The sequence below is a fragment of the Salminus brasiliensis genome, chromosome 13 (assembly GCF_030463535.1).
Source record: "Salminus brasiliensis chromosome 13, fSalBra1.hap2, whole genome shotgun sequence".
Classification (NCBI taxonomy): Eukaryota; Metazoa; Chordata; class Actinopteri; order Characiformes; family Bryconidae; genus Salminus; species Salminus brasiliensis.
Window position 1 is genome coordinate 12,448,327 of NC_132890.1, and position 18,145 is coordinate 12,466,471.

Genomic DNA, 18,145 nt, shown 5'->3' on the forward strand with positions numbered 1-18,145 from the left:
AAAAAAGTGGTACTGATATATTTTTAAGCTCACCTTTATTTGCTTACTGTATACAGTACAGGAGTTGAAACATTTTATTTGCTGACATGATTGACAAGCTATTGAAAATCTGGGGACTGATCTGTCTGCTTTAGGAATGAAGAGAACCAAACGAACAAAATATTCTCCACCATTGATTACTATTTATAAACTATGAAAACGTCACAAATCATGCATTCAACCTCCTGACAACAGACAAATGGCTTAGATGTATAGGTCAGTCAGTGACATATCAATACACTTGTCACAATAAAAAACTGACTAAAGAAAATTCTGTTTCCAATCTGTGCCCAGCCTGTCCCAAGCCCCTTGAAGACATTTCAGTTATAGTAGAAGTGATTAAAGGCAACTTCTGAGCCAAGAAATTAAAAATTTCCCCACCAGAATTGAAAGATAAGCCAGTTATTATAATCATTGAAGACTGTTTTAACAGGGGTTAGATCAATTGGTTATATGTTCTTTAAAAATGAGACTACTGGCATTTACAATTCAATAATAATTTAAGTGCAGGGTATAAATCACACCCACCTAGTAAGAATAAGGATGCATCTTTGTGTAAAAATAAATACAATGCATTGAAAGCTTCACCCTCTGCATGACACATTTTCATCTAGCTAGACCTGCGTAGTGACCATGATTTGACATTACAATAAATTACACACAAAAGAACGCATCTGAAACACACAAATGCCCACCCTGTCCCCATAGCTCCAGTCTCCACTGAAAAGTGCCTTTTCTCTATTGGGATCACATTCAATCATGCCCATTAACACTGCCTGGACAAAGAACAAAAAGCAAGATTACCGATTATTTGTTCTTACAGTGAAACTATCTGATGAAAAGGGCAATAGCATTTACCCTTTCCATCTGATTTTAACTTCCACAAATCACAAGTATTCAAGAAAGTGCTCACCTAAGGTTTTCTGTTTGCTTTTCCTGATAATGGGCTCAGTAGTTTATTTACAAGTGGTGTACTTATTTATTTATTTAATTAGAAAAAATAACTACCACCATGTTGTGCTCTTTGGGAACATTACTTTATGCACAATCTCACTTTAGTTTCACTGCTAACACTATTCTTATCAAAGGGAAATGCATGATAAGTGCCATCATTAAACTTGTCTTGGGTCTGCCAATGCTTAAGGGGCTCATCAAATGTAAACAATAATGAAGATGAGCTGTAAAAATACAGTAAGTTCCTACATTTCACTTCTCCCAAGAAGAGAAACTAAATGAATTATATGAAATGAATTTTTCTGTGCAACTCATATTTCCTTTCTTCCACTTCTACTACAGTCTTCAACCCCTATTGGGGCACTGGCTTCACTTGGTGACAGCATGGATGGCGTGTGCCAAGTACACCACATTTCCAGAGGTCACCCCCGCCATGGAGATACGACCATCCTTTGTCATGTAGATGGAGAATTCTTTAATCAGACGTTCAACCTGCCAACAAGTGGAGAACATAAAAAAAGTTTAATAAAAAATATTTCTTTATTAAATGGCAAATTAGCCAGCATCTGTATACAAAAAAATACACGCATTCAAAACCAAGTAAACTAGGCTTTCAGAATGAAAATGGTAACATTATGTTTGAAGGTTTTTTGTTTAAAAGACTTTTGAAGTGGCTACTAGATTTAGAATCTCTCTAAAGTTTGGCAGATGTGCCACTTTTTTTTCCATGTTGGTCTTCTGTTTTTGTTGTAGTTCTTTAATCTCCACTGAAAGATACAGCAAATTAAACTATTTGGCAACCATAAAGGTAGCCAAGCAACACTGCCATGAATTTAACTGTACCTTTACAATTTGTGTACATCCTTGCCACACACACATACACATACACACACACATACACACACATACACACACATACACACACATACACACACATACACACACATACACACACACACAATGAAACACCTATTTTCAAATTTCGAGTAATAGTTGCTCAAATAATTACCGTTTTCCATCAAGGCAGACACTAGACTTTACTGACTAACCTGTTCAGGCTTGAGACCAGTGAAGCAAAACATGCCAATCTGATCGGTGACATGCTGCCAGTTGTGAGTGGAACCCTCAGTTTTGAGGTTTGAGACAAGCATCTCTCTCATCTTAATGATGCGGTCAGCCATGCTTTTCACCTCCACCAGCCTATAAAAACAAAACAAAACAAAAGGTTACCGTTATGGCCAGCTTCTTAAAAACAATTAATATGTTTTGACTCTCTCAGTCATTGGCCAAGATTTAACCCTGACTTTGGAGTTAACCCTCTCCCATAACTAATGTAAGCAGGAAGCCATCCTTGCTATGAAAGATATGCACAAGCATAATAGCAGGAACAACTGCACAATCTGCAGTATTTGAGCCAAACGCTACAAACTATTTGTACTGTTTTGATACGATTTCCAGTCGTCTCCGACGATTCCAGTGATCGATTTGAATCAGACTGAAATATTAGGGTGGGTTTTAGATTTACAGTTCTCTCCCCCCTTTTAAAAGGATAGAAGCCTGGCCTTATATGACTGAAAAGAATCATTACTACAAATGTAAGAGCTTAAGTAAAGCTTTTCAGACTAACCATTCCTTGTAGAGATCAGGCGAGTTGAGGATGGTTGAGGCAATGCGGGCTCCATTCATGGGAGGGTTGGAGTAGATTGGCCGGATGAGAATCTTTAGCTGTGACTCCACACGCTTGGCCTCCTCAGCATCCTTACACACAATTGTAAAGCCTCCAACACGCTCACCTGTCCACCACACAAGTCACCCCCAGGACATGACAAATAAAGCAGTTTCAAAGTCTGCTTTCTTAGTATGAAAACCATAACAGACCAATCATTCTTTCCACAATCATTTACATTACATTAAATTACAAATCTGTGTCCATATATGTAGCACTCACCATACAGACCCATGTTCTTAGCAAAGGACTGTGAAAGAACAATGTTATGGCCTTGCTCGATGAAGTGGCGCACAGCCCAAGCGTCCCGGTCAATATCTCCACTGGCAAAGCCCTGGTAAGCCATGTCGAAAAACACCAACAAATTCCTTTTCTGTGGGAGAGAAATAAAAGCACACAAGATAAACAGCTACTGCAACTGTTTCTCAATTCAATTAAATCCATTTGGCCAATGGAATTCTGTTTATTATATTAAGTATACAGATACAGTGCAAAAACAATACCTTGATCAGACTAGCCATCTCTTTCCACTGTTCTGGCCTTGGGTCCACTCCCGTTGGGTTGTGAGCGCACGCATGGAGTACAATCACACTCTTCTCAGGAATTTTCTAAGAGAGATAGCCAGGTTTAAGTTTGATCATCTGTTGTTTGGTAGATCTGGAGGGCCCCCCTTTTTTTTCTTCTTTTTTTTTTATAGATTTAAAAAAATAAAAAACACTAACTATGACTACCCTAATAATTATGACTCATTGAAGTCTCTAACAAACACTTGTTTTTAATGAGAACACTATGTATTGCATAGCAAGGCACATGTTCTTTGGCCCACACACAAAAATATGATGAATAAATTATCAACAACACATTTGGTTTTAATGCAATTCGACTTGTCAATGCACTAATAATCTGGTGGGAAAATGTCATTCATTCTATGTTTTAATATATACAAGTGTTATATATTCTCCATAAAAGACTATCTGCATAATTACTGCTTGTAATTTAACATTAAATGTGTGCAAACAATGGTAAACACTGCTTTTTTTTGTAGAACAAAACAAATCAGAAAATACTTAAAACCAGAACCAGCTCCAAAGGTATACACACAGGGAATCCCAAAGTTTAGGGGCTAGGGTGCTACATAATGTCTAGCATCTATAGTAGCCAGAGTCAATATTTTTTTCAATATCTATAATAAACAGTAATGTCTACTTTTGTGAGGAAAAAGCTGAGAAATTTTGTTGAGAAATGTATGGTGTATAATGTCCTTACTGTACTGCCCTAAAACAGCTTTTGATTTTTTTTAGCATATTCTGACATTTGTTTATTTACCAAAACAAACATCTAAAACTTACTGAGATGTCATCAAGTGCTCCCTTGAAGTCGAAGCCACAGGTTTTTGGATCGTAGTAGGTGTATGCCTTCAGCTGCATGCCTGCATCCCTGAAGATGGGTGTATGGTTGCCCCAAGAAGGTTTAGGCAGGTACACATCTCGAACTGCAGTGTGGAATCTTGACTGTGGGGATAGAAAAGCGAGAAGTAGTAAAAAATAATCACAATATCCATACTTATTCCTTTAATCCATATATGAATTGCTGCATGACAAATTACCAACCAGGAAATTGGCTCCAACACGCAGAGAACCGGTTCCTGAAATGGTCTGGACAGTGATGCTCTGTGTACAGAAAGGGACAATTAATTCACTGTGAGCCCAAATAGCTCTTCTTCCAGACACTTTTAGTCATTCAATATAATCTAATATAGCTGTCAGGATCTTCTCCTTACCCTGCCACTCTTAAGAACTTCATTTTCATGCCCAAGAGCCAGTTGAGCACAGGCCTTTGTGAACTCTCCCAGGCCACCAATTGGAAGATACTCTTTGTCCAAGCTCTTAGCAGCAATCTGGGCCTCAGCCTGAAAACACCATCACAAAAGTTATTTTTATTTGAGCTTAAATAACAGTGCCAAAGGTATTGTTACAAATATTGCCCTGATATAAATCAATGTTCAACTCTAAAGACAATTAAAAAGCATTTATGTCTCAATGGAAATTGTACCTTGCGGACGCAGGAAAGGACATAGGGTTTGCCTTGGTCATCACGATAAGCTCCCACTCCAAGATTCATCTTCTTGGGGTTGGTGTCACGCCTAAAAGCCTCGGTAACCCCCAAGATAGGGTCAGGTGGGCCCATCTGTACCTCTGTCCACCATGAGCTGTAAAATACAAGCAGAGTATTTCACTACAAAGCATTTTTGCATTGATTAACCTAATGACAAACATAAGAAAAAAATGCATTAAAACTGTACCTAATCTACTTTATACTATACATGCTATAATACTCTAGGTCTAACTATAGTGGTCTACTTTAAAGAGAAGACAAAAAAAAGGTCAAACACTGGTTGCATAACTGAACTGGAATACTCTCAAGTGCCACGTTCACTGAATGATCGCAGTGGAATTTGGAGTGTTGTCAACTTCTGAAGTTCAATGCACTTAAATATAGCCTGCATCTCGTGTATGCTGGTGCAGCATTCATCTGGGGTGAACCCCAAGAATAGGCTCAAGCTAGCTTGTCACCTGAACCTCAGTAGTGTTCAAATTTACAGTCTTTTGGCAAAAGCCCCCCCAAAAAAACCCTAACATTAGAAAGTAAAAATAAGTTAAACCAATCATCTACATAGTGCACACTTCAAATCTTCTTTCAGGGATTAATAAAGACTCCATCATGATTTGGTTTTAATGTTTTACTCAAATGTTCAAAGCACATTTACTCAAACAATTCATTGGTTATTAGTGTTGCAGTTCCAACAAAAGACTAGCCTTAACAGAGACTAGTGTCATCTGCTCCCCACTCACTTTAGGTTGAGCCAATGAAGTTTGGTATCCGGCTCCCACCCTCCTAACATGAGCCAATCACAAGCCTTTTAAAGACACTCCCTGGGCCAAGCCCTCTACAGACATAAAACAGGACTTCTGCTCCAAATGTAAGAGCAAGAATTTACAACTCTAAAGTAGTCTACAAATCACACATTAGGCTTAGCATACGTAACCATTTTGCTGCGGACCCTCTATTACTATATTATTAGTTCTATTACTGTTTGTCAGTTACAGAAACAGTAAGTAACATGGCTGTGTGTGCTTTTTCTTGCAATATGCTTTCTTTCTGAAGGCAACATGATATTGATGTATCCACTTTTTCTGAAGCTCTGCAGGGCATACCTGCAGTAAGACATGCAGTATCTACCTGTGTTTGATTGATATATATTTTATATATATTATCTATCTATCTATCCTTATCTGAAGCTTAAGTTGCAATACTGCTTACTAGGGTTAGATGAGGAAATCACAGACATTATCCACGTATTAGGTTGGGTGCTCAGATCTGATGATCTCTCTCTCTCTCCGCACTTTGGAACCCAGCGTTTATACAGTATCAGGTTTAATGGCCAAAGGACTGAGGAAATATTTGTTAACTCATGACTGACCCTGGCCTCTATTCTCACTTGCACCACCGAGTAGCCCATAAAAAAATGAATGAATGTGAATGTGTATATATAAAGTTAAAGTATGCCATTCTAGCCAGTTGTAGCTTATGCATCTAATGTCACGTACAACTGTAGACTTGGCTGGAGTGCCTGTAAGAAGCTAAAGAAGCTCTGGACGGTTTGACCCTGCATCAGGAAACCAAGACCTCCTGAGAAACGCAACAACCTTGGAATAGCCACACTAGCTAACGCTAGCTAGCCGTTGACTGAGGCCTGCGGCTGAACATGCTAACCAGCTAGCTTCAGCTAACCTTCTCATTTATCCATTGTACCTAAGGTTAGCTAAGATGGATTGGTTAGCCGGGCTGTATTATACAACGAGCAGCCTGCTAACCCGAAAAAACATGTTAGCTAGCTAAGTTATTTGACAAGGTGATACTGAAAGAGCTCAAATGTCAAGTTGACAGATAGCACGTAGCTAGCGGTCTACCTAGCGCTACCTGACAGGGGTCTTGCTTACATTAAATACAGATATAAATTACAGCATGAAATGTTCTTCTTACCATACAAGCCTAAAAGTGTGATAGTACTTAGCTAACATAGCTTAAAACTAAGGGATGCGCCATGCTAGCGTTAGCGAGGTATGCTAGGTAGCTAGCTAGCTACATACACCAGAAATTAGCCAACGAGCTATCGACCTGAGATTGAACAGGAGCAACTTTAAAAAAGCCCAAATTTACCTCGCACGGAGAGGCAACACTCCCAGAGCTGGAGTATAAGCTCCGACCGCTGAAATTATCTTGCTGGATTTCAGGAGGGCCATGGCTGCGACTGTGTTGGACTGAACAGAGGAGGAGGAGGAGGAGGAGGACAGGAGCAGCAGCAGCAGCAACGTTAGTGAAATGGACCACGTTGGAGAGAAAGAGCGCCGCCAAGGACACTGAACCTATAAAGAGAGCTACTACAACCCCATCACAGCACATTCAACACCACTGACTATTACCCTGGGAATAAGAGAGATCACTTTCATGAAATGTACACTAGCTGTATGTCCAAAAGTATGTTTACTCCTCCTCATACCTTCTGAAATCATGGACACTGATAAGGGCTTTGCATTAGTTGTTGGAACATTGCTGAGATGATTTGACTACAATTCTGCAGCATTAGTAAAGTGAAGGAGTGATGTTCAATGATTAGTTATGGATCACAAACTCACAACCCTAAAGTTTCTTATCTAGCCAACACTTATATTATCCAAAGCATATCTGTATACAAGCTGCATGTGCTCTTAATTAAATGCATGTTGCATCAATTGGTGCACCTTAAAGTAGCTAAGTTGAATGTTTAGTGGCACAATTTACATGTTCAGCTCACCAAGACCAATTCTACACCACTACAGCTACAGTGTTACAGTCTTTGCAGTCTTTGATTTTGACAGTATTTACATTGTGTACTAAACCCACTAATAGAGATGCTCTTTACCCCCTTGTCATATCTTAGACCAAGTCATTGGACATTCAATGACACCACTTTTATAAGCATGATTTATAGTAACAGAAAGTCTTCCTACAGAAACGTGCAAATAAGTAAATGTGCATGGAAGGAAATCAGTGGTAACAGGAACCAGACAAGTTTAATGATACCTCTAAAACCTTCTTCACACTTAAAGTTGCCGCAAAGCATCGTTTTATGTTTTCTTATAAGGTTTAGACCTAACAGGTACATAAAGGGTGTATTTTACCTGTATGAGTATTACATATAAAAGTCATAACTAATTCATTTAGACAACAAATAAAATGTCCAGTTGTGTTGTATATATTGTGGTTCATATCCCCACCACTGTAAATTAAACTGAATCTGTAAGTTTCTCCACAATTAAAGATTTCTTATCAGACCACTATAAATTACTTTTTTACATCTCCTACTAGGTTTACAGCTGCATGTAAAAAAATCAGGACGAAGGCATGCCACCAACTGCAGTTACAGTAGAACCTGTTAGTAAATTAATAATTAGTAAAGTAGATTCTCACCCATTTAGAATCAATAATTAAATGACATCCTTGAATAACTATGATTTCATTTGTGGATATATTCAATTATATACTTACAAAGAAGGAATCTTTTGAGTTCAAATACAAAGCAACAATAATTGAGGGGGCAGGATCTCTGCATCTCTGCCCTATGACTAATCAAATCAAATCAAATCAAATCAAATTTTATTTGTCACGTACATAGTCATACACAGTATAACTTGCAGTGAAATGCTAACAGTCTACACACTCAAACTCTTCAATGTGATGGGTGATCTACAGTCGCCGTCTACAGTGAGTGTAAACTCTCAACCAATTCGAAGGATAAATGTCTACAGTCACTGTGCCGATATTGACCCTCAGTATTGACCCTCAGGTTTGCCGAGTCAAGTTCTAGTTAATGTTGCCATCTACACTGGGCAACATTCTTCTTCCCTGTGAGACAAGAGTAAGGTTGGAGATGTTCTAATAAACACATTTCAGTACGTTACTGAAACTAGTTAGTCTATATCTGGAATAGTCTACATGCAAAGTAATTTAAAGTCAGACAAAAACGATAGATTTTTTATTACATTTTTTTTTATCATAAACCATGTTATTGGTTACAAGCTTTCCTATATTAGACTGCAATGTATTTTATAATAAAATCATTTTAAATGAATAAATCACAAATGGCAAATTAATCATCTAGTTCAGTTCACATCCAGGAGATGGCAGTACAACATACTAAAAAAACAACAACGCCTGAAAACGGGACTTGTTAATGTCAAACCTGCAGTAAACAGGTAGCTTCTGTCTTTGCTTTATTTTTGGAAAACGTAAGTGTAACACTTAACACCTTAGTGTGGTGTCTAAATAATAATAATAATAATAATAATAATAATAATAATAATAATAATAAATTAGGTAAAATGTAAAATGTCTTCTAAGAGTTCAGTCTTGAACTTTAAACATGGCTGACAGAAAGCGCTCGAAAGATCTCTTCCCAAACCTGCTGTTAATAAACGTGAAATAGGTTTGTACTCTCTCCTTATTTACCAAACATGTTGTGTTTGTTGGCTAATTAGAAATTCGTGAATGTCCTGTAATGAGTGGAGTGCTAATTTTAAGGCCTATTCTTTGGCCTTGTCAATTAATCCTATTAATTCCGAAGGCCGGGACATTTCACAGTCGTGTGTTGGTGAATGGGCAGGCGTAAAACATGGGCATTTTCCAGTTATTTTCTTACACCATGAAACAGTTTGCTAATTTTACTTAATTACAGTGTGAGAAACCTAATATAGGTCTAGGAATGAAGGTTAATGAAGCAGTCGGACTTGGAATGAGGGGAACTGGATAGAATTGGCATTTTCTTTTGACAAGTGGTCTGGATGTCGGTTTGCTGAACGTGAGAGATTCATACATGTGTTGTGTTGGTTTACAGGTACATGGTAAACTTAAGTTGAAGAGATCATAGTCAGTCAGCAGTTGTTTTAGGTTTCACTCCTCGTGTTTAGGTTGTAGTACCACATTCAACCACAAGGTTATCAAGCGTATCAAACATATGTCTTTGTTTTTCAGTAAGAAATCCAACTGTTCACCTCCACTCCAGCACGTTAGCTGTTCGTGATCAGTACAGTTGATGTAATGTTGTAGTTTTGTTTCTGAATTGCTTTTAAAAGAAGTCGGAGGCAAAAATGATATCCTCGTATTTGATTGGCCGTTGTGCAGAAATATTTACATATTCTGTTTTTATGTCCGTTATCTGTTAATACCACTGTTTTCTCAGAGTTGTGAGTGATATTTAACCCTTGATTCCCCGACTTACTTTTTTATTATTGCCGGGAATTTAGTTGAAGTGGATTTAAACATTTCACCATAACAGTGAAACTTACTGTCTAGAATGACTTCCCTGTTTCTCTTAGCGGTCCGGTATCGCTTCTCGGCCTTTTGGCTAAGATCAAGTGTAGTATCTGTTCTTATCAGTTTAATATCTGATACGTCCCCTACCCGGGGACCATATATTAAATTGATTTTTGGAACAGGGAGATGGAATAGGGGCTTGCTCCGTCCACTCCACGCATCGACCCGGTATTGCAGTACCTCCGGGAACGGTGCACCCCCTTTTAATCGGTGAAAGATAGACTGTGTATCATCAGCGGCTCCGAATTGCTTCTTGTGGTTGTTCGTGAGGTATATCAAATACTGAAAGCTATACGAAAACGTTAAACAACGTGTAACATCTAACGCTGGATCCGTCTACTGTACTTTACAGCTGCAGTCTTAGGGTTATTAGCTACCTGTATGTATGAACTGAAGCTCTGAAGTAGGGCTTTGGAGAACTACATCGTGTATATATGGTTGACTAAAGCAGGTCTGAACGGTATTCGGGATAGTTCAGTTTGTCACAGGTCTACACGTCTGCTTGTGTAGTCTGTTTCCCATTACAAAGCTAAAGGTACACAGACTGTCGTTGTAGCTTTGTATTCTTGCACAACGCATGGCTGTCCTGCTGTTAGCAGCTGCAGTCTGCTGCAGGCTAACTCAACGATGATGGCTGTAGTTGTGAACATATCGACATTCCTCTGTGTTTTTTCGTGTCCGCCCGTGTTCAGCAATAGTGACATAAGTAAAACGAGCAGATAAAACTCAGTTACATAAAACATGTCCTTTATAAAACCGGCGAGTTTCTTTAGTTAAAGCGCATCTTCAGATGGTTTCTTTTCAGTAGCTCATCTTGTAGTTTCCGGAAACTACAACTTCTGTGTAAGACTTTTTTTTTTTTTTTTTAATCTCTGTGAAGTTAATTTAAATGAGAATGGTTAGTTATGTTTATGTGTGCCATATTTGTGGATTTTACGAATTTAAGCGTCGGTTTCATCGATTGCAATAATATTTATGTAAATGTCCGACGCATATGTGTAAGTAACTTTTAATGTAATTATTGGAAGATATTTATGTAGTGTATCTATTTCACCCTGAAAATGTCATACTCTCCGTCACTGCCTGTTTTCCCAAAAGAGACTAAGCGAATTTGTTATGAGTAGAATGTGTATCATGGAGTTTATCCCAGCAAACATATAACCTCATAGAGGTCTGGAGGCCTCTTCAGTACATCAGGCACTTATCAGGCAGACTCGGTCTTGTCAAAATAAAAGGCCTTACCCAACGTCATTTCCGGAAGGAAATAAAAAATGCTAAATAGAGAAATTGTACATCTCATTTGGAGCTGATGTGGACAAGATTTGTGTTCCTGGTCACAAGAAAAGCTGCTCCATTTCATTATGAAAAGTATTATCAGGCTTTTAATCTCGACGTTCCTCGCCATCTTTTCAATAAACTCTTTTATTTTTAGGAGTGAACCCTGTTGAAATATTTATGAATGGTGAAAGAAAAATTCATTTCAAAGAGGCCCCGGAATATGGTGCTGTATTTACTTTGCCGCAGTTTAATAATTAAGCTTGTGTTCTCCTTCAACTGCAAAAACAAAAAAACAAACAAAAAAAAAACCCACATCAGTCAAATGCGGTTGTAAAACGGGTCAATTCTAAAATTCCAAATGTTTCTCAACAGTCTTGGCTTCTTTTATTTACACCCTTAAATTTGACATACTAAGCTACAACATGACTATGGGATAAATGCAGGGGCTACTTCCTACCAATATGGAAGCCGGGAAAACAAAACAAGAGGCTGGCACGCCGGGTGAAGCATCGCTCTCAGGTGAGTTGCGAGTTGCAGGGATGCCGATGAAGCAGGCTCGGGCTGAGTGGGCCGGCCAGCCATTTAACTAAGGGAAGTGTGTGTCGCCATGTCAAGTTCAAAGAGCTCTGTGAAGCTTCAGGGGGATAAAAGAACAACTGTTGTAGATGTACGCAGATCTGGGAGGAGAATTTTAAAAACCTCAATGCAACTGGAAATCAGCCATTCCACTTCCTAGAAAATAATTCACAAGTGGTGAAGGACTTTTGATTTGCTCCCCTCCCCGCCCCCGAAACGAGAACGGGAACCCATGAATGAAGGCCCACGACTTGAGGTTGTGTGTAACAGTGAAATAACATAACGACTGTGATGAAACGGTGCTGTTATTTCCCCACAGCTCACTCCCTTTCGTAATATGTTGCTTTAATATGACCTAATTAAGTGATCTAAATTAGCAGGTGTTTTTTTTAAATAGCAAATATTGAGGTCGGCCCACCCAAGCGCTGTCATTATGATTGGTTGTAGTCTTGCTATGCGTTGACATGCTGTAACAGACTTTCCCCCATGTTGTCAGTTTCCTCTAACGTACACTGACCCCTACTGACAGGCTTGGGTTCCTTTTATCCACAGCATTCCCTCCACAGAGTTCTGGTTTGATATTTTTCAGTGTTTTGTAAGAATTTGGCTATAATTAAGCCAAACTACAAGTGATTGGTTTCCATCCCATGGCAGGCCATGCAGGTGGGCTTTAACGGCAATTTTCCGCTGAAAAGTTTCAACTCCTAAGACTCCACAGAGTGTATGAAATGTAATACAAGGAGGTATGTGTAAAAAAAAAAAGTGTAATGTGTTGTATATTTGTGAAAGCGTAAAGTAAGATGGAGTAAAAGGAAGAAGAGCAAGTGAAAGAATGTGCATGTGAGTGCTTGAGGATGAGAAAAGCTTACAGCACCTGGTATTCCCAGGCGGTCTCCCATCCAAGTACTAACCAGGCCCGACCCTGCTTAGCTTCCGAGATCAGACGAGATCGGGCGTGCTCAGGGTGGTATGGCCGTAAGCGAAAACACTGCTTCCAGTTAGCCTATTTATAAGCATGCAGCAAAATACGCCTGCCTCTTCCACACTACACACCCCGCTCGCTCTCCCCTCCCCTTCCCCTCCCCCCTTTATTCGGTGAAAGTATACTGTGTATCACCAGCTGCTCCGAATTGCTTCATGTGGTTGTTCGTGAGGTATCTCAAATACTGAAAGCTATACGAAAACGTTCAACTACGTTTAACATCTAACGCTGGATCCGTCTATTGTACTTTACAGCTGCAGTCTTAGGGTTATTAGCTAGCTATACAGTGGGGGAAAAAAGGATTTCGTCAGTCACCAATTGTGCAAGTTCTCACACTTAAAAAGATAAGAGAGGCCTGTAATTCACATCATAGGTACACCTCAACTATGAGAGACAAAATGAGAAAAAAATTAAATCAGAAAATCACATTGTCTCATTTTTAAAGAATTTATTTGCAAATAATGGTGGGAAATAAGTATTTGATCAATAACAAAAGTTCATCTCAATACTTTGTTATATATCCTTTGTTGGCAATGGCAGAGGTCAAACGTTTTCTGTAAGTCTTCACAAGGTAGGCATACACCGTTGCTGGTATGTTGGCCCATTCCTCCATGCAGATCTCCTCTAGAGCAGTGATATTGTGGGGCTGTCGGTGGGCAACGCGGACTTTCAACTCCCTCCAAAGGTTTTCTATGGGGTTGAGATCTGGAGACTGGCTAGGCCTTGAAATGCTTCTTACGAAGCCACTCCTTTGTTGCCCTGGCAGTGTGCTTGGGATCATTATCATGCTGAAAGACCCAGCCACGTTTCATCTTCAATGCCCTTGCTGATGGAAGGAGGTTTGCACTCAAAATCTCACAACACATGGCCCCATTCATTCTTTCATGTACATGGACCAGTCGTCCTAGTCCCTTTGCAGAGAAACAGCCCCAAAGCATGATGTTGCCACCCCCATGCTTCACAGTTGGTAGGGTGTTCTTTGGATGCAACTCAGCATTCACGAGTTGTGTTTGTACCAAACACATTAGCAGTGGTCTTGTAGGTCTCCCATTTTCTGATTATTGCTCCCACAGTAGATTTCTTCACACCAAGCTGCTTGCCTATTGCAGATTCAGTCTTCCCAGCCTGGTGCAGGTCTACAATTTTGTTTCTGGTGTCCTTCGACAGCTCTTTGGTCTTCACCATAGTGGGGTTTGGAGTGTGACTGTTTGAGGTTGTGGGCAGTTGTCTTTTCTACTGTTAACGAGTTCAAACAGGTGCCATTAATACAGGTAATGAGTGGAGGACAGAGAAGCCTCTTAAAGAAGAAGTTACAGGCCTGTGACAGCCAGAAATCTTGCTTGTTTGTAGGTGACCAAATACTTATTTTCCACCATTATTTGCAAATAAATTCTTTAAAAATCAGACAATGTGATTTTCAGATTTTTTCCCTCATTTTGTCTCTCATAGTTGAGGTCTACCTATGATGTGAATTACAGGCCTCTCTCATTTTTTTAAGTGGGAGAACTTGCACAATTAGTGACTGACTAAATACTGGTTGACTAAAGCAGGTCTGAACGGTATTCGGGATAGTTCAGTTTGTCACAGGTCTACACGTCTGCTTGTGTAGTCTGTTTCCCATTACAAAGCTAAAGGTACACAGACTGTCGTTGTAGCTTTGTATTCTTGCACAACGCATGGCTGTCCTGCTGTTAGCAGCTGCAGTCTGCTGCAGGCTAACTCAACGATGATGGCTGTAGTTGTGAACATATCGACATTCCTCCTAGTGTTTTTTCGTGTCCGCCCGTGTTCAGCAATAGTGACATAAGTAAAACGAGCAGATAAAACTCAGTTACATAAAACATGTCCTTTATAAAACCGGCGAGTTTCTTTAGTTAAAGCGCATCTTCAGATGGTTTCTTTTCAGTAGCTCATCTTGGAGTTTCCGGAAACTACAACTTCTGTGTAAGACTTTTTTTTTTTTTTAATCTCTGTGAAGTTAATTTAAATGAGAATGGTTAGTTATGTTTATGTGTGCCATATTTGTGGATTTTACGAATTTAAGCGTCGGTTTCATCGATTGCAATAATATTTATGTAAATGTCCGACGCATATGTGTAAGTAACTTTTAATGTAATTATTGGAAGATATTTATGTAGTGTATCTATTTCACCCTGAAAATGTCATACTCTCCGTCACTGCCTGTTTTCCCAAAAGAGACTAAGCGAATTTGTTATGAGTAGAATGTGTATCATGGAGTTTATCCCAGCAAACATATAACCTCATAGAGGTCTGGAGGCCTCTTCAGTACATCAGGCACTTATCAGTTAGTTTCGGCTTCTCGCTGGGGAGAATAGGGAAAAGTGAAGACAACCGATGGATCATTTTCCACTCTTAATAAGTAAAGCTCAGTTATTTCTCCTGCTAACACATAGAACAGAAAAGCTTCAGTATAACGTCAGTGTTGTATCCATACAATATACTGAGGGTTAAATTAATTCATACTAGGTGTGATAAGTAACTTCATTTTCTTATTTTACATTTGATAGCATGAACATTTTACATATTTTATAGACTACACAAGTAACACAAATAAATGCAAATGCCACTTTTTGTGACAAATACAATTGACAATAATTAAGATGTATCTATTTCTATACAGACGTTTTTAAAAGATTATTTAATTTCGCATTTTATTTGATATTTCATAGTCCTTTTTTTAGTGTGGAAAAGAAGCTGTTCTTGTCCACATTCATTACAGTTTACATTTTTTTTACTCTTGATAAATGATTATTGAATATTGGGAGTAACAGGTGCTTTTTCATTCTGAAGCACAGGGAGCTTCCATTTACTGCTCTTTCAGGAGTAAACCGACACAGCAGCAAAGGCTCACACCGGCCGGCAGACTCGGTCTTGTCAACATAAAAGGCCTTACCCAACGTCATTTCCGGAAGGAAATAAAAAATGCTAAATTGAGAAATTGTACATCTCATTTGGAGCTGATGTGGACAAGATTTGTGTTCCTGGTCACAAGAAAAGCTGCTCCATTTCATTATGAAAAGTATTATCAGGCTTTTAATCTCGACTTTCCTCGTCATCTTTTCAATAAACTCTTTTATTTTTAGGAGTGAACCCTGTTGAAATATTTATGAATAGTGAAAGAAAAATTCATTTCAAAGAGGCCCCGGAATATGGTGCTGTATTTACTTTGCCGCAGTTTAATAATTAAGCTTGTGTTCTCCTTCAACTGCAAAAAAAAAAAAAACCCCACATCAGTCAAATGCGGTTGTAAAACGGGTCAATTCTAAAATTCCAAATGTTTCTCAACAGTCTTGGCTTCTTTTATTTACACCCTTAAATTTGACATACTAAGCTACAACATGACTATGGTATAAATGCAGGGGCTACTTCCTACCAATATGGAAGCCGGGAAAACAAAACAAGAGGCTGGCACGCCGGGTGAAGCATCGCTCTCAGGTGAGTTGCGAGTTGCAGGGATGCCGATGAAGCAGGCTCGGGCTGAGTGGGCCGGCCAGCCATTTAACTAAGGGAAGTGTGTGTCGCCATGTCAAGTTCAAAGAGCTCTGTGAAGCTTCAGGGGGATAAAAGAACAACTGTTGTAGATGCACGCAGGTCTGGGAGGAGAACTTTAAAAACCTCAATGCAACTGGAAATCAGCCATTCCACTTCCTAGAAAACAATTCACAAGTGGTGAAGGACTTTTGATTTGCTCCCCTCCCCGCCCCCGAAACGAAAACGGGAACCCATGAATGAAGGCCCAAGACCTGAGGTTGTGTGTAACGGTGAAATAACATAACGACTGTGATGAAACGGTGCTGTTATTTCCCCACAGCTCACTCCCTTTCGTGATGTGTTGCTTTAATATGACCTAATTAAGTGATCTAAATTAGCAGGTGTTTTTTTTAAATAGCAAATATTGGGGTCGGCCCACCCAAGCGCTGTCATTATGATTGGTTGTAGTCTTGCTATGCGTTGACAACCTGTAACAGACTTTCCCCCATGTTGTCAGTTTCCTCTAACGTACACTGTCCCCTACTGACAGGCTTGGGTTCCTTTTATCCACAGCATTCCCTCCACAGAGTTCTGGTTTGATATTTTTCAGTGTTTTGTAAGAATTTGGCTATAATTAAGCCAAACTACAAGTGATTGGTTTCCATCCCATGGCAGGCCATGCAGGTGGGCTTTAACGGCAATTTTCCGCTGAAAAGTTTCAACTCCTAAGACTCCACAGAGTGTATGAAATGTAATACAAGGAGGTATGTGTAAAAAAAAAAAGTGTAATGTGTTGTATATTTGTGAAAGCGTAAAGTAAGATGGAGTAAAAGGAAGAAGAGCAAGTGAAAGAATGTGCATGTGAGTGCTTGAGGATGAGAAAAGCTTACAGCACCTGGTATTCCCAGGCGGTCTCCCATCCAAGTACTAACCAGGCCCGACCCTGCTTAGCTTCCGAGATCAGACGAGATCGGGCGTGCTCAGGGTGGTATGGCCGTAAGCGAAAGCACTGCTTCCACTTAGCCTATTTATAAGCATGCAGCAAAATACGCCTGCCTCTTCCACACTACACACCCCGCTCGCCCTCCCCCCCCCCTCCCCATCCCCCCTTTATTCGGTGAAAGTAGACTGTGTATCACCAGCGGCTCCGAATTGCTTCATGTGGTTGTTCGTGAGGTATCTCAAATACTGAAAGCTATACGAAAACGTTCAACTACGTTGAACATCTAACGCTGGATCCGTCTATTGTACTTTACAGCTGCAGTCTTAGGGTTATTAGCTAACTATACAGTGGGGGGAAAAAAGGATTTAGTCAGTCACCAATTGTGCAACTTCTCACACTTAAAAAGATAAGAGAGGCCTGTAATTCACATCATAGGTACACCTCAACTATGAGAGACAAAATGAGAAAAAAATTTAATTAGAAAATCACATTGTCTCATTTTTAAAGAATTTATTTGCAAATAATGGTGGGAAATAAGTATTTGATCAATAACAAAAGTTCATCTCAATACTTTGTTATATATCCTTTGTTGGCAATGGCAGAGGTCAAACGTTTTCTGTAAGTCTTCACAAGGTAGGCATACACCGTTGCTGGTATGTTGGCCCATTCCTCCATGCAGATCTCCTCTAGAGCAGTGATATTGTGGGGCTGTCGGTGGGCAACGCGGACTTTCAACTCCCTC

At 39.5% G+C, this 18,145-nt stretch overlaps 1 protein-coding gene and 3 non-coding genes across 4 annotated transcripts; 1 reads left to right on the plus strand and 3 right to left on the minus strand.

Annotated features, from left to right (window-relative positions):
- Positions 1-18: 18 nt before the first annotated feature.
- On the minus strand, positions 19-7,111 carry got2a (glutamic-oxaloacetic transaminase 2a, mitochondrial). Its single transcript, XM_072695100.1, has 10 exons — positions 6,941-7,111; positions 4,772-4,928; positions 4,500-4,628; positions 4,330-4,389; positions 4,069-4,230; positions 3,223-3,327; positions 2,942-3,092; positions 2,621-2,786; positions 2,043-2,193; positions 19-1,485 (listed from the first exon to the last, which is right to left on the minus strand). The coding sequence occupies exons 1-10, from the start codon at positions 7,021-7,023 to the stop codon at positions 1,363-1,365; spliced, it is 1,287 nt and encodes a 428-aa protein (XP_072551201.1). The 5' UTR covers positions 7,024-7,111; the 3' UTR covers positions 19-1,362.
- Positions 7,112-10,143: 3,032 nt separating this feature from the next.
- LOC140576028 (U2 spliceosomal RNA) lies at positions 10,144-10,334 on the plus strand. The gene has a single exon (XR_011981266.1). It is a non-coding gene; the product is annotated as a U2 spliceosomal RNA (small nuclear RNA).
- A 2,514-nt stretch (positions 10,335-12,848) lies between these two features.
- On the minus strand, positions 12,849-12,967 carry LOC140576185 (5S ribosomal RNA). The gene has a single exon (XR_011981412.1). It is a non-coding gene; the product is annotated as a 5S ribosomal RNA (ribosomal RNA).
- Positions 12,968-17,343: 4,376 nt separating this feature from the next.
- On the minus strand, positions 17,344-17,462 carry LOC140576197 (5S ribosomal RNA). The gene has a single exon (XR_011981423.1). It is a non-coding gene; the product is annotated as a 5S ribosomal RNA (ribosomal RNA).
- Between the last annotated feature and the right edge of the window lie 683 nt (positions 17,463-18,145).